This window comes from Rhea pennata, chromosome 8, assembly GCF_028389875.1.
Source record: "Rhea pennata isolate bPtePen1 chromosome 8, bPtePen1.pri, whole genome shotgun sequence".
NCBI classification, from domain to species: Eukaryota; Metazoa; Chordata; class Aves; order Rheiformes; family Rheidae; genus Rhea; species Rhea pennata.
Window position 1 is genome coordinate 38006940 of NC_084670.1, and position 16616 is coordinate 38023555.

Below are 16616 nucleotides of genomic sequence, written 5' to 3' on the forward strand. Positions count from 1 at the left end.
ACACTGTAGACTGTTTGATGGGTCATACTCTATCTGGGGACTTTTAACAAGTGTAGTCCTTCAGTGGTCTGTCCTGGGATCTGTCCTGTTTTACATCTTTATCACAAACCTGGAGGATGACTGCAGAAGAGAACAAACTGGGTGGGTAACACCCAATATGCTCAAAAACAAAGCAGACATCAAGAGGGACCTCAAATGTCTTGATAAACAGGTAGCATGAAAATGCATGAAATTCAACAAATGCCAAAGCCTGCCTCTGGGAATTAAAAATCCATTGCAACAGCAAAGGCTGGAGACAGATTACAGGGAGCAGCAATGGCCAGCTGCTCCAAGATGGATAGCCTGCTGGCAGTCAAGTGTGCTAACATAGTCAACAGGGCATAGACCTCACCAGCCAAGGCCCAGCCCCTCCATATCCAAGGAAGGTGAGCAGGGAAGACCTGGAAATGGTAGGCAGGTTCAAGCAAGACTAGATCATCAGGCAAGTTCTTGCTGACAAGGCAGGTCTGATGTCAAGCTGGGAACGCAAGTCACCAAATCAAGATCAGATCCAATGAGAGTGGTCGGGGTCAGACAAAGCCCTATAGCTGCAGGGCAGGTCCATAGAGATGAGGCATGTCCAAGGTCAAGCTGGAAAGTCAGGCTATGAGTCAGAGTCTGGATCAACAGGGCCCATGGCCAGGAACAGGCACACCTGTAACACAGCTGTGGAGAGGCACACCTGCAATGTAGCTCAAGGTGGGACTGAAGATTCAGGGCTGAGCTTAAATGAGCTCCTGGGCCTTTGAGAGGGGGTGTATGTGGAGGCCCCTAGTGAGTCCAGTCAGGGCTGTGAAGGCCTCTTATTGCCCGCAGGCTCTGTCAAAAGCCTGACCAGGAACAGTTCTGTAGAAAAGAGCCTGGGGATCCTGCTGCACAGCCAAGGCAACGTGAACTGGAAGTGTGCCCTGGCAGTGAGAAAGGCCAACAGCCTCCTGGGCTGTGTGCACAGGAGCATGGCCAGCAGATCAAGGGGAGTGATCACACCCCCTTACTCAGTGCTCATTAGACCACATTTAGAGTGCCACATCCAGAGCTGAATCCCAAATACAAGAAAGACAACAGCATACTGGAGCCAATTCAGTACACGGCCATTAGGATGCTCAGGAAGCTGCTGCACACAATTCTGTGTCCATGGAGCCAGCAGCTCCTGCCTTCCAGCCAGGGCAGAGGCCAAGGAGACTCCAACAGGACTGAGAGGAATCCTGCCCTGTAGCACCCACTGATGCAACAGCAGGAGCAAAGGAGGTCTCTGAGAACCAATGAGGTAAGAGAGAGGAACAGAAATCGGGAGAAAAAATCAGTAGCTCTGCTCCCTTGCACCCCTTTCATACCAAGCTCCTGTGCCTCAGGGAGAGGTTGGAGAGCCCTCTACCCTCAGGATACAAACCCTGCACCCAAGCGGGACACATCATGGAGTCAGGGAATGTCTCCATGGCTGGGACGAAGTGCTGGAGTCTCAGCCTCTTCCTCCCCACTGACCATTGTGGGGGACCACCTGAAGCCATCAGGGCTCTCTAAACCTGAGTGAGTCAGTGAACAGAGAGTTGGCTGCAGGCAGGTGAGGGGAATCCCATTCAAGAGATCTCTCCCGACTTTGTGTCAGGATTTTTTAAGGAGGCCTGCTGATTATGCAATCTCAGTTTCCTTTACAAAGAGGCAAGTCCCAGCATTTGAGTGTCCAGAGTTATGGGGAAAGCTGTATGCCAGAAGTGTTTACAAAGTTCCTAGCAGTTCAATGGGTTTCAGTCTCTTCTGAGGGCCAGTTATGCATTGCTCACTCTCTGCAGTTCCTGGGGAGCGATGAGCTGCAGCAGGAACCTTCAGAGACTCGTTAGTGCTATAAACCCCAGGACACTCTGGAGAACACAGGGCATTCAACTGCTGCTGGAAACTCCCTAGCAGAGCTGCTGGACGAAGACAGAAAGCACAGAGCAATGCCTGATCCCTGGGTCAGGGTTTGCAGAGAGCTCAGAGAGGAGAAGGACACATTAGAGAAGAGAGAGAGGATGACATCTCACACCTTGATCATCATTTCCCAGCACTATCAGCACAGAGGTCATCACCTCATCCTGAGGACTGCAGGTGAAGTGGTGAGGCTTTGCATGGTGGCATCTATGAGTGAGAAAGGGGATGGGCATATTCCTTCCTGGATGTCTTCTACTCTAGCTCCCTCTTCCCTCCACACATATCTTGTGATGCCCTTGTTAGCTGAACAGAGTCCTGGGGAGCTTGCTGATGGGTGCGGAGTTAGATGGGTTGCTGGCCCTGAGCCAGCCCAGAGCCCTGCCAAGGGGCACCACTACCTCACCTGGGAGATAAGATCCGGGCAGAGGCCTATGCTTCTCAGGCAGGGACTTTCCCTGGCTGTGCACACAGGCATATCCCAGGCAATCACCACAAACAGGAGGGGAATGAAGCTCTTTCCTGATCTCACCTATGCTCACCATGGAGACACCCACTCCTTCTCCTAGCAGTGCTGCTCGGGGAGCCCTGTGAGCACAGCTGGCAGTGCTGAGGTCTAGCTGCTGGACTATGCCATAAGGCAGCCCCAAAGCCCTCCAAAACCATTGCTGAGGGGGGAACCTATGCAAGGTGAATGATCTTCCTTGTTCCCTATCCTTCTGCTCTTCTGAAAACCTCTCTTCCTTGTACTGGCCAATCAGCCTAGGTGTCCATCTTCCCTCATATCGAGCTCACTTTTCTCTCTGAAGCCCATGTGGAAGCTCTCCAAGAGCCCTCTCAGGCTGTTCTACTGCATGGTGGCATGGACATCAACTGCTCACACCGTCAAAGGAAGCACATGGCCCATTCCTTCCAAAACAAGTGTTCTAGACAGCAGAGATAAGCCACTTGGCTAATTCTCCTCTTTGGAGGAGAAAGGCATCTGACATGATGTGCTCACATAAAGGGATTTTCTTGCCTGGTGAGGACAGGGCTTGCTATTTGGAATAACTTCAGGTGCAGGAGAGACACTGTCACAATGTCAGGGAATGCTTTCTCTCCTATACTGATCATAGAACTACAGAATCACTGATTCTGTGATTCTCTCCTATACCTCTGCCCCAAGAAGGAAATGAGCACTTCTGTGGGGCAGCTCACCTCTCTGGTTCTCCTAGGAAGCCCTTCCCTTTGGATGTATGGTTTAACTTTCTGCAAAAATAAACTAGTTCTCTCATTTCACTAGTCATGGAGGTTATTAAGGGAATACAAATGCAGTCAGAGAAGTGTCAGAGTCATGTTTGTTCTGATAGAAACTTTCTTCATGATTACTCTGTAGAAGAAATGAATAAATAAAGCTCTTTCTCATAGGTATCCTTGCTGGCAAAGAGGAGTGAGGGAGCTGAGGTGCTACATGGAGAAAGGGGAATGGGAGAATTGCACATCGTCCGCGGAGTTTGTCCTGCTTGGAATGAGGAATGTCCCCTCACTCCAGACACCACTCTTCCTCCTCTTGCTCATGGTCTATTTGATAACGGTGGCTGGGAACATCCTCATTGTTGTGTTGGTGGTGGCAGACTGGCACCTGCACACACCCATGTACTTCCTCCTGGGCAATCTCTCCTCCTTGGAGATCTCCTACAGCTCCACCATCCTGCCCCAGCTGCTGGTCAGCTTCCTGACTGGGGACAGGACCATATCTGCTAGGGGCTGCATTGCACAATTCTATTTTTTTGCCTCTTTTGTGGTTACCGAGTGTTTCCTACGGGCAGTCATGTCCTACGATCGGTACTTGGCCATATGCCAGCCCCTGCTCTATGCAAGCCTCATGACGCAGAAGTTCTCACTGCAGCTGGCAGCAGCATCTTGGCTGGTGGGATTGCTAATCTCCACAGTAGTTATTTCTTTCATATCTGAGTTGAAGTTCTGTGGCCCCAAGGTCATTGACCACTTCTTTTGTGATTTTAAACCATTGCTGGAGCTCACCTGCAGTGACACCAGTGTGGTTATAATTGTAACTTTCTTCCTATCTTTTTTGGATTTAGTCTTCCCCTTCCTGTTCACAGTGGCCTCCTACATGTGCATCATAGCTACCATCCTGAGGATCCCATCCAGCGTGGGCAGGCAGAAGGCCTTCTCTACCTGCTCCTCTCACCTCACTGTCGTCACTGTTTTCTATGGCACCCTCATCATTGTCTACATGCTGCCCAGAACCCCCAGACTCAGACAGCTCAACAAAGTCTTCTCCTTTTCCTACACTGTCCTCACGCCCCTGGTCAATCCCCTCATTTACAGCCTGCGCAACAGGGAGGTCAGGGAGACCCTGAGGAAAGCAGTGAGGAAAGCTCTGGTCTGCACCCAGAGCTCATAGCAGTTGTGTGCTACTGCACACAAAACATTGATGGTTCTGCAAGGTAGTAAACTCAGTACAGGTGATATTATGCTGCAGAACAGTTATCCCTTCAGAAGAACATGGCACAGAGAATATTTTTTAGAAAGCAGAAGGGAAGAGAGTACGGATTTATTTCAGCATTTAAATGCATGGTTCAGAAGAGAATGGAAATAAATTCCCTTTCTTGGTGCCTCCTTTCTAGACAATAAAGTGTGTTACTGTATGTGGGAAATGTTGCAATGATGTGGTCATTTTCTTTTCCTGTGATGACAGGGGATTCATCTGGGGTGCGATCTGAGACAACAGGGAGGGAGATCAGGAGTAGCAGTACTTTCCTGACTGTGGATTCCTCAGATGGGAGCCATCTCCCTCTGCTGTGAACATTTCCAGGGTAGAGGTCAGTGCTTCAGCACACAGCACTTGCTACTCTAATGTCCAGTGGAAATCACAGAATCATAGAATCAGTAAGGTTGGACGGGACCTCTGGAGATCATCTAGTCCAACCTCCCCACTCAGCAGGGTCATCTACAGCATGTTAGACAGGATTGCATCCAGGCGGGCCTTGAAGATCTCCAGAGAAGGAAAATCCACAACCTCTCTGGGCAATCTGTTCCAGTGCTCTGTCACTCTCACAGTGAAGAAATTCCCCCTCATGGTCAGGCCAAACTTCCTGTGCTTCAGTTTCTGCCCATTGCCTCTTGTCCTGTCACACGGGACAACTGAAAAGAGTTTGTCCTTGTCCCCTTGACACTCTCCTTTCAGGTACTTATACACATTGATAAGATCCCCCCTCAGTCTTCTCCTCTCCAGGCTAAAGAGGCCCAGCTCTCGCAGCCGTTCCTCACAGGGCAGATGCTCTAGCCCTCTGACCATCCTTGTAGCCCTATGCTGGACTCTCTCCAGTAGCTCCATGTCTCTCTTGTACTGGGGAGCCCAGAACTGGACACAGTACTCAAGATGAGGATCACCTTCCTCAACCTGTGGGCAACAGTCTTCCTAATGCACCCCAGGATACCATTGGCCTTCTTGGCCACAAGGGCATATTGCTGGCTCATGGTCAACTTGTCATTCACCAGCACATACTGGTAGTGTTGCTTAAACACATGCTAGTGTCTCCTGACATTTGTGACAGCCTTGAGCCTCCCAGACATCAGGAAGTTCCTAGCAGATAGTGAGGAGAAATAGGGAAGGGACCTGCTGGGACTGGTGCTGTAAATGGATGCTGTAGGTAAACCTCAGGGCATCAGAAAGGATCCTCAATACAGGCATGGGCAAGAGCACTCATGCCTCTAGGTAGGGACTTCAGTGCCAGGCTGTCTGTGATTCAGCCCATCTTGAGTATGATGGGCACGTGCACTAAGAGTGTTGCCAGCAGGTCGAGGGAGGTGATCCTGCCCCTCCACTCAGCCCTGATGAAGCCATATCTGGAGTACTGCGTCCAGTGCTAGGTTCCCCAATACAAGAGAGATATGGAGCTACTGGAGAGAGTCTAGTGAAGGACTACTAAGATGATGAAGGGCCTGGAGTATCTCTTGTATGAGGAATGGCTGCGAGAGCTGGGCCTGTTCAGCACAGAGAAGACTGAGGGGGGATCTGATCAGTGTGTAAGTATCTGAAGAGAGAGTGTAGAGAGGATGGGGTCAGAGTCTTTTCCATAGTGCCCAGCGATAGGCCGAGAGGTAATGGGCACAAACTGAAACACAGGAAGTTATGTCTGAACATAAGGAAAGATTTTTGTACTGTGAAGGTAAGAGAGCACTGCAAAAGATTGCCCAGCAAGCTTCCAGAATTTCCATCCTTAGAGACATTAAAAACCTGCCTGGATGTGACCCTGGGCAACATGCTGTAGGTGACTGTGTGAGCAGGAGGGTTGAACTAGATGATATCCAGAGACCCCTTTCAACCTCAACCATTCTGTGATTCTGTGACTCTGAGAGGGGAGGACAGAGGAGAGGCAGGTGAGAAAGAGGTGTAATGGAAGGTGTTGGGGCTGGGCTGTAGGTAGTGAGGTCACTTGCACTGCAGGACGCTGCTTGGTGAGGAGCAGCAGACTGGCATGGTGAGGTGCTCGAATGAAGGGTGAGGGGCTGCCCAGGAGAGCAGAGAGGTTGTGGGAAGGCCAAGGCAGAGGCAGGTGAAGATGCCTGAGGCGTGTCTGCCCCTCACACTAATCATCCCCTGCTGCTTGTCCATATGGGCACTAAAGGCACTGCCTGGGGAGACTTGCAGAGCCTCAAGAAGGTCCACCTGGCTCTGGGTGTGACAATCAGGGACCCAGGTAGTTTTACATTCAACCCCGCTGCTGAGGGCAAGGGGCATGAGGAGGTGGAGACAAATCCTATGAGCCAACAACTGCTGCACAGCTGTTGCTGGCAACAGGGCTTTGGTTTTGATGACCATGGGGTCTTCTTTGCTTGGAAGAGATTGAGTCAGCCTGAATAAGCAGAGCAGAAGCATCTTTGCTGACAGCCTGGTGAACCTGGTAAGGAAACTGTTACTCTGAGAAGGACTGAAAGGAGAGGATGACCAATAGCAATGAGCACGCTGACCAGTGTGTGCTGGGGAGAGCTCTGAGAGCCAGGACCCAGCTTAGGAACCCACTGCCTCCACGAGCATGACAGACACAAGATGCAGTCTGCCCTTCCCGAGAAACAAGCCAGAGGAACCACCTCCAGCTCCAGGTAATCTGAGAGCAGGACTGCAGGTAGCCAGATGTCATGAAGTGCAACAGAAATGACCAGATCCAGGTTGTCTGAGACAGAAAAGCTTTATTCCTTGTTCTATGAGGAAACTGCTTGGAAGCAGTCCCTCAGGCCATGACCTCTGCTAGAGTAAAGAAAAGCTCATTGCTGCCCACTGGCCTCCAAGGCAGTTGTGCCTGTGCTGACCCACCTGATGTGCTCACCTGGTTGCCCAGCTGTGATGTCACACTCTCTGATGTCACCATTGCTGGTGACCACCGGAGGAGATGGTGAGGCTCAGGCAGGCTCAGCTGTCTGCCTTCCCCCACCTTTCAAGTCAGACTTGCTCTTTCGGGCTTTTCCACCCGCAGGGTGTATTTGGGGAAAGAAAAAAAACTTCTGACTTGAGATTGAAGGAGACTGCCTCATCCAGCCTCTGGTACAGAAATAAATCTGAAAAAGCCAAAGTTCCTGTTATCTGGAGATGTCAGCCCCTGTGAAGTAGCTGTAAGTAGCACAGATGGGTGGAAAGAGGAAGTCTTGACACAGGAGGTACCCATAGCTCTTTGATACTGAAGGACATTTTCATATTTTCAATGTACTTGGAAGGTGAAATTCTGTTCATAGTTCTCCTGGGACACATTCCCCGGGGCTGCAGTCTGTTGCAGCAGTGGTTTTCCTATTGGAAACATCACAGTCTTTGCAGAAGATAAATCTCACCTAGAGACCTAGAGTGCCTTCATCTTCCATCCAGTAGCATCTCAAAGCTGGCGGAGGAGGTGGCTTTGGATGGTGTTTATAAATGCTGGCCTCACTGAGGCACTCTTCTGGTGCAGATAATCCTCCCAGCCTCAAAATCCATTGCTTTGGATCCTCACCATCTCTAGCAGCCTCCCCTGCCTGCTATGTTCCCCTAAGAGAGACACACCAAAAACCTGGCACAGGCACACGTGGTCGTGGGAGAGGAAACATGCTGCCATTCAGCTGCTGTGTGGGAACAGCAGTGTGGGAGCACACAGCCGTGCGCTTGCAGGGCAAATGCAGGTCTCCTGGGAAAGGCAGCAGGACATGGAGGCTGCAGGAGAGAAGAGCCCAGAGTGTTCCCTGTGTTACACAGATACACTGGGGAAGTTGCCCCAGGGCCATCATCCCAGGCCAGCCCCACACAACACCCCTTTCCAGTGTTGGCTGCTCCCCCATCTGTGGGGTGATCCATGGCCAGCTCCGTTGTCCTGCAGGTCTCTGTATCCCAATGGAAGGGAAAAGGCCAGCCTCGTATGGCCTCCCTTCAGCACCACATTCACGGCCATCAGTGCAGCCATGACTGTGGTGAAGGCAAGTGGGCAGACCCAGGCCCATGCAAGTGCAAAGACCAAGGGTGGAAAAGGCAGTGTGGGGCTAGAGAAGGCCCTCCCCCTCCTACCCGTGGGAAGAGAGCTCCCAGGTGATGCTGGACTCCGCTTTGGCCAATGGGAGTGGAGCACGGAGTAGGGTGGAAGAGGCAGATGGAGTCTCTGGGAATGTGTGAGGGAGTCTTCCAAAGCCCAGGGCTGAGCAAGGGATCTTTGGATCTTCCTCCTGATGCTTTCCCAGCCTGGCTCATTCTGTTCTGTCCTACTTGCTCTCCTCCCCTTGCCAGTCATGTTGGAGCAGAGACTGAGGAGCAAGAATTCATGGAATCGCAGAGGAGTTTTGGTGGGAGGAGACCTCTAGAGTTCTCCAGTCCAACCTCCCACGCAAAGCCTTGGACCCCTCCAGCCTTGTCTGGTCCTTGCTACACTGGACCTGACCCCAGTTACCATTCCCAAACCTGCTCTGCTCTTCTTGTCCATACACTGCAGGGCACCACCTCTCATTGGTGGGTCCCTGCCCTGCCTTCCTGGCACTCTCAGCTCCAGGCTTCCCTTCCTCCCATGGACTAGCCACACTCTTGCTACACCGCAAAATATCCTCTTTGTAGCAGAAACCAAGTCACAAGGCTCTTCTCACTGACCACCCCCAGGCACATGCTGTCCCCGGAGATCCCCTGAGTTCTTCTGGGGGCTCAGATTCCCCTCCACAAAGATGGGCATCTGTCATCAGCACTGTCACTTATGGGACAGCCTTGGGCAGAAAATTCAGGGACCATTCACCAGCTCCACCAGTACTGGTAACTGACAGATGAACCCTGGATCCAGCTCTCAGTCCCTAAGAAATCACATGGAGACTCAGAGCTTGTCCCCTGGATCCCAGGGAGTTCACAAGCAGAGCAGCAGGCAGTGCTCTCTGGGTGTATTTTGGACTCCATCTTCTGAAGGAAGGCCAGACTTCAGGCACATCATATGGGAGATCCCCTTTTATTACGGTAATGTTATTGTGGAAGCCAAGTCTGACATAAGAGTGCCCAGTGCTTTCTTGAGCTCACAGGAATGCACAGGGAAGCATGAATCTACCACCATCACGTTACAAGACCCTGGAGGCAATATACACACATTAGACCACAGCAGGACAATGTGGAAATGAGGAGAAAAGCTCTGAAGTCTGGACAGTGTGGAAATGAAGGAGAAAAGCTCTGAAAAGTCCTGCTGCTGTTGGTGGCCACTTCTCCAAGAAAACTGCAGCCCCCACACAAAGGCTGTAGCAAGGAAATGGCAGCTGTGCTAGTGAACGAACAGTCCTGAGAACCAAGAGGGTCTTTCCCCACAGGCTGCATCCAGACTCTCCTCCCTTCCACTCCTGCTTTGCCCCGAGTGTTGGATTTCTGTAGAGGAAAGGACCAGACCATGACGACAGTGCCCCTTTCCTTTCTTTACTTGGACATGGAGGCTCTGTGAAGGGAGAAAGGGTGCAGAGGCTTTGAAACGAGGCTCCAGCAGAGACAGCCCCAGACTGGAACTCTGCTGAAATGCCAGCTGCCCTGGGAGTCCAGACTCTGCACCTGGGTTTGTGGGGCACTGGCTGATGCCTTGGTACCACGGGCTGCCTGACACTGGACACATCTTTATCCCTTGCAGAGTGAGAAGCTCAAGCACTGTGAGACTTCATCAGCTCACACACAGGAGGCTTTCAGGCACTTAGACACAGGCATTCAAGAGATGCTTCAGTTTATGACAAGGGTCTTCAACTTATCTTGAAGGCCACCAAATACTCTCTTGGAAAGGAGGGGGCACAATAGCATTTGCTGAGCAGGCCATCAGGAACAGCACTTGTGGCATGAGGAAGCAGGAGAGCAGAGGTACCAGGAGGTGAACTCACACCCTGTCACCCATGGAAGCCAGGTGCACTGAGGGAAGCCTTCACACCCATATGGAGCCTCACCTCACTCACTCTGCTTTCACAGAAGGTCACCATGTAAGTAATGGAGTTGACAGCTACAGGGACACATCCTGGCATTCTCCCTCCATCCATGGGGCATTAGAACTGCACTTGGAGCCTACTGAGCGAAGTAACCTAGAAAGAAAGAATTGGAGGGTTATTATCTGTTCTGCTGGTTTTACGTAGTCACAAAAGTGAGGGATAAATGTCTCCCCGCTGCATTGAACTGCAATCATCAGAGCACAGACAGCTGGGCCCCTGGAGAGAGTCAATTCATGGTTTTTTTGGACACAACTGAGACCCTTATCTCGATACTGGGACCTGTTTGAGCTTCCCAGTTCCTGAAAGGCACAGACACACAGGACAAAATCTAGTCTAGGAACATCAAAATTGTCAGAGTCTAGAACACAGGGCAGATAAGGAGGGGCTGAGAGAGCTGGGTATGTTCAGCCCAGGCAAGAGAAGGCCAAGGCGGAATGTACCTGCTGTGCACAGACACGGGAGAAGACTCTTCTTGGAAGTACACAGTAACAGCATCAGTGGCAACAGGGACATCTTGGAGCATGGGAAATTGGTTGGATATGAAGAACACACCTCTTGCATCATGAGGGGGCCAAACACTGGTGCCAGGGCCCAGAGAGGTTGTGGAATCTGCACCCTTGTAGATATTCAGAACTTAACTGGACAAAGACTGGACCATCCTCACCTCCTGGGCCATGCCTTGATCAGGCTGTTGGACCCCCACCTCCACAGGTCCCCACCATCGCAGGCTCAATACATCTGCTAGTCTGAGACTGTATTTGGAAGAAACCAGTGGTTTTGGAGCGGCCACTTCCACTGCTGACCAAGACAGGCACCTCAGAGCTACCCATCACCCTGAGAGGCCTGACATTCTGTGAGGCGGCATCTCCACTCTCTGCAAGGCTTTGGACAGGTACAAAGTGGAGAAATGGCTCTGACTCCTTTGAGTAACTCCCCATCTCTCTGAGGGGCTGGAATGGCTTAGTGTATGGGGTGGGAAGATGAATGAGGGTCCAGATTCAACAGAAAGTCATCAAGGAACTAGCAAACAGCAAGCATCCTTGCGTTATACGAGGATGCTCCAAGGAGGAAACACGGGCACCAACAATCCCCACATCACATCCCCAAGAAGGACCTCTGCAGCAGGGACACACAAGGGACAGGACAACACGTGGCAGCAGCCAGGTAACCCACACAGTCCTCAAAGCCAGCGATCCATGCCTTCCATTTGCTTCTAATCCTGCAAGGCCTTGCCAACAGGCACTTCCTCTCAACAGCCAGGCAGAGCTCTGCACCTGTTAACTTACCATCTTGACGAAGCAGACAGGCAGTGCTCTCCCAGGGGCTCAGCAGGCCAGCTCTTCCCTCTCGCTTTTGCCTCACATGCCCTCTAGGCACTCATCCATGCTGATGTCCTACTGACAGGCCCTTTGCAGCTTCAGTGGAGGAGGCTGAAACTTTCTGGTACCACTCGCCCTCTCAAGAGGCTTGCTCAGGGGGCTCTCAAATGACCATATGGTCACACAGGGACCAGCACATACAAGGCCAGTGCACCACTCTTACACAAGCAGGCTTCCAACGAGGAAAATGCACCAAGGCTTCCACTGCTCTCAAGCGTTTGCTTCTCCCGTCTCAGCAAGGGCTGCGATTTTTCTCCCAAGCAAAGTCTTAAGCCAATCCAGGAGGTTTCAGCATTGCACATGGCACTTGGAAAAGCCAGCAAAGCCTTGGCCTTCAGTGCACCACATGGCACAGTACAGAGAGAGTCTGAGAGTGCGAGCAAAGTCACCCACTGAAGGAGCTGGGGTATGGGAGAGCCAAGCTTCTTTGTCCACATTTTTAGTGCAAGGAACTCTCCTCTAAACCAGCACAAGGAGGCAGGCTGGAGGAAGGACCACTTCTCCTTCCTCTCTTAGAAAACATTTGCCCCCCAAGACTCAAGGACTTCAAGCACACAAGGTCCTCAACAACTGCCCAAAAACCAGCATCCTCCTTCGAGGGTGGCTGTGCTCACCACCACTCCCTTGGCTCCAGCTACTTGCAGCAATGCATCTAGAGCTAAGTGGGGCTCCTCACATCCACCCAAGGCTCAGGAGAAAAAAACAGCACCTTGCCCATGTCAGCAGTGTCAGCGCCTAACGACACCATACCTACACCCTCAGGCCTGCATGTGGGTTGCTCTCTTGAGTCCCTGGTGCAGCACAGACAGGTCACACTACAATAGGATGGTGGGGGAAATTAGAGACACTGCAACTGGGAGGAAGAGAGATCGGAGGCATGCAGGCATTTCAGTGCACTCCTCCTTGGCTTGCCTACTCAAAGGGACTCCTTGTCTAGGGAGATCTGGCACAGTAAGGGAAAAGCTCCGTTCAGTTCATCTCCCAGGAACACGCCAGCCCCTGTACAAAGAAACCCTCTCCACAAAGCCTTCACTCTTCCAAAGAGCTTCTATCACACTAACGCCCAGCCAGCAATGAGTAACACACATGGCCCTCTCCTCCCTCAGCAAACACTGCTGCAGGGGAAAGCTCTCATGAAGAAAAGCGAGCAGAAAGGGAAAAAGCAGTCTTGGTTCACACTTCAGAGCAAGCAGAAACACTCCCCGGACTTTAGACAGCACATCCTGGCACATCCTGGCAAGAGCTGAGGAAACTCAAGGCTGAACCTCAGCTGGCAGAAGGCAGCAGACTGTCAGCATCTCTGGTTCACAGCACTGGGCAGCCTAGGCCCTGAAAGCTCAGTCATCTCCTAATCTTGCAGTGCTCCTCATCTCCCCAGCTTGCAGCACTTCCCCCCACACACCACTGCTCTCTCTAGACACCTCCTCCTGTGATCAGCACCAAGACACTGGGGTATCGTCTGCGCCTACCACAAAGTACCCCACCACTGTGACACACCACACACCTGCTCCTCACCTCACAGAGGGTTGCCACTCAACGTGCAGCTATACATCAGGGATACACAGGGCACACGACCAGCCATGGCTGCAGCTAGGGGACCCTCAGGACTTATCACCCCTCAGAGGTATCATCCACATCTTGGAGAAAAAGCTCAGCAGCCCCCTGGTGTTTTGATGGGGCAGAGTTTTCTGCAGCACACAGACACTGGAAATCAGAGATTCCCAATGTCACTGCTCGCACCTTCTCTTAATTCATTTAGAAGCACAAAAATTCTACCTGGACTCCCTCAGAGACTGGTGCACGGGTGCAAGCCTGTCCTGAGGAAGAAGCCCCAAGTCAGACTCCAGGTCTGCACTTACAGCCGTGAGGCTGACTCTGGCCCATCAGGGACTCAGGAAGAGATCACAGTCACCACCACAGCCACATGCCTGTCACAGGAGCTGGGGAAAGGCCTGCAAGTGATTCTGGGGAGCATTTCCTGACAGGAGCATCACACGGGAGCAGTGACCACGGGGCCGAAGGCAGCAGGGCCTCACGGCCCAGGCAGAGGGAGAAGCTGCCCCACAGCGCAGGCGTCTGGCTCCTTCTGCAGGGCTGAGCCACAGGCTGTGCTCCGATTGGCTGGCAGAGCCATCAGTCAGACCCAGCCCCGCCCCTGCCCTTGCAGCCCCAGGACGCTGCCATGGCAATGCTGCGCTCCCCCCCCCACCCCCCGTGTGTGATCCTGTGGCAGCCCCTCCCCTCCCCTCCCCTCCCCTCACCTCACCTCCCCTCCCCCTCCCCCCCGCGGGACGGCGCCATCTTGTGGGCGGCAGCACGGAGCGCTGTGGGGCCTCGGGGCAGCCTGGTGCCGGGTGCCTGGGCAGTGTGGGGCCCTGGGGCCTGGCCGCTGCCCCGCAGGGCTGGGCTCTGCTGCAGGGGCCCCACAGGGCTCCTCGCTGCCCTGCGCCCTGGGGCCGTGCCGGGTGCAGGGGGCAGCCCTGGGGCCTGTGCTGGTGCCAGCCCTGGTGCCGGCCTGGGGGCCCTGGTCATGGCCAGGGCACTGGAGCCCACGGGCAGCATGCTCCTGCCCCCAGGGCAGTGCTGTGTCGTCTCGCCCCTTCTGCCCCGGCCCCCTCCCCACAGCAGCCCTGGGGCTTGGTAGCCCTTATGCTGGACCCGGCAGGCCTGGGCCATGGTCAGACAGGGGCTGCTCTCTGCGAGGTCGGACTGGGCCCCGGGGCAGGGGGGTCTCCACAGGGATGAGGAGCTCAAGGTGCACAGGAGCCTTGGGGCTCAGGGCAGCCACAGTCCCAGGACCCAGCAGTCCTGGCTGCCACATTCTCCCCTGAACCAGGCAGCACCCTCAGGCAAGGCTCTTGTGGCAGCCCCCACACTGTCCAGTCACCCCACAGATCAGGGCCCACAGCCATTTTCGCAGTTAACAGTCTCTGTGCGACATGTCAGGAAGGAGCCCCTGCAGCCCTTACCCTTGGTGCAGAGCACAGGAGACTTGGGAATAAACAGCTGGAGTCCAAGCTGATAGTGTCAGTGCAGGAGCCTCCATCTGGCTTGCTCCCTTGCCCTCAGCTCACCTCTCGATGCAGGGAGGAAGGATGCTCTTCCTGTCCGGTCACCCAAAACTCCTCTCCAACACGTCCCTCCTCCTCTGCCTGTTAGCGAGCAGTCCCTGCATGTTCCCGCTGCCTCCTGTCCCTGCTGCTTGCCATGAAGCAGCTCTGAAGGGCAGCAGTGGGGAGGGTGAGAGCAGTGCCCAGCAGCGCCTGGGCCTCGCAGGGAAGTGTGGACCTCACCATGTCACCAGGGAGACCTTCCTGTGATGTGTCACATCCCAGTGTGACCTCAGCTCATGTCACCTGGGGCTCAGTAGGTCATTCCCATGGAGATGCACAGCCGGGGAGAGAGCACAGAGATTTCCCATCACATCCTGGAAAGTACTTGCCCCCTCGCACCCCATTTAATATTTCCAAATATTGCAAATGTTTCTAATAAACCCTTCAGGAACATCTCCAGATGGTTCCAAAGGCTGTGAAATATTTAAAACGAGGCACTAGAGAGCTCACATCTGTGCCCCTGCACCGACAGGTCTCTGCACTGGGCAGGCCTGTGCAGGGAGCTGGGATTTGGGGTTGGACTGGAGGTTGACATCCTTCAAAGACAGGATCAAAGGACATCCCACATGACAGCACAAAGTGTGACCAGGCACTGAGATGCTTTTAATGAGCTTCAAAACTGATTTCCCCTGTGGCTCGCTTTGGTGAGCTTCAAAACTGATAGCTACTGTGGGTCATTCTCTTTGTAGAAGTAGGATGCAGAACAGCATAGGACAGGATGTAGTCTTCCTCCCTGAAGCACCAAACCAGATTCTTTGTTTTTAAAAGAGTTCAGCAAGGTTTCTTGGTCTGCAGTGCTTGAGATGGAGATGAGATGCCAGAAAAGACCAAATGTGCCCTTAATACACATCATCTAGAGGGCTTCACCTGGGACGCTGGTCCTTGCCAGTCTCCAAAGCCATAGGGGAGACCAGGTAGCAAATCTGGGGAACTGTTCCCCCTTCCTATGAATTCTGCCCAGCTTTCCTTCTGGCTGAGCCTGGGGAAAGCAGTCCTCATCTTTGGACATCAGTTTGTCCTTGTGCTTTTCAGCATCACCTCAGGGCAGTGCTTCTCGCCTGGGTACAGCCCCTGACACCTTGTATCCCTCTCCTGGGAGACTGTACTGCCTTAGTAACCTGTATCTCCCACCACACCTGGCTGTCTTGGGAGCCTGTGCAGCCCGGGCTCCCTGAATCCCCCACATTTTTGTCCCTGGGCTTTGGAGGACATGCCCAAACAGTGCAGTGCTGCTGTCCAGGCTGTGGTGCAGAGCCGGAAAGGCAGTGCCGTGCCTCAGGACCTGCGTTTTGGCTCATTCAGGTGTTTGTGAGGGCAGGAGCTCCCAGCTCTCCAGCTGCTGGAGTTGGGAAGGTCCCTACAACCAGCCTTCCTGCTCTTCCTCGTCTTTGCACTGTCCTGAGGTGACTCTTGCAGAGGGAAGGCTCCACCCCCTTTGAATACTCTGGGGATCACAGAATCACAGAATGGTTGACATTGGAAGGGACCGTTGGAGTTCCTCTAGTCCTGCCGTCCTGCTCAAGCACAGTCACCTAGATCATGTTGGACAGGATTGTCTCCAGGTGACTTTTGAATATCTCCAGAGAAGGAAACTCCACAGCCTCTCTGGGCAACCCATTCTAGTGCTCTGTCACTCTCATCATGAAGAAGTTCTTCCTTATATTTAGATGGAATTTCCTGTGTTTCAGCTTTTTTTTTTTTTTTTTTGTCATTGCCTTTCGTCCTGTCACTTGGC

The 16616-nt window shown here is 53.0% G+C and overlaps 1 protein-coding gene across 1 annotated transcript; it reads left to right on the forward strand.

Annotated features, from left to right (window-relative positions):
- The first annotated feature begins 3394 nt into the window (after positions 1 to 3394).
- Positions 3395 to 4351, forward strand: LOC134143768 (olfactory receptor 6B1-like). Its single transcript, XM_062582055.1, has one exon. It carries the CDS (start codon positions 3395 to 3397, stop codon positions 4349 to 4351), a length of 957 nt encoding a protein of 318 aa, XP_062438039.1.
- Positions 4352 to 16616: the final 12265 nt, after the last annotated feature.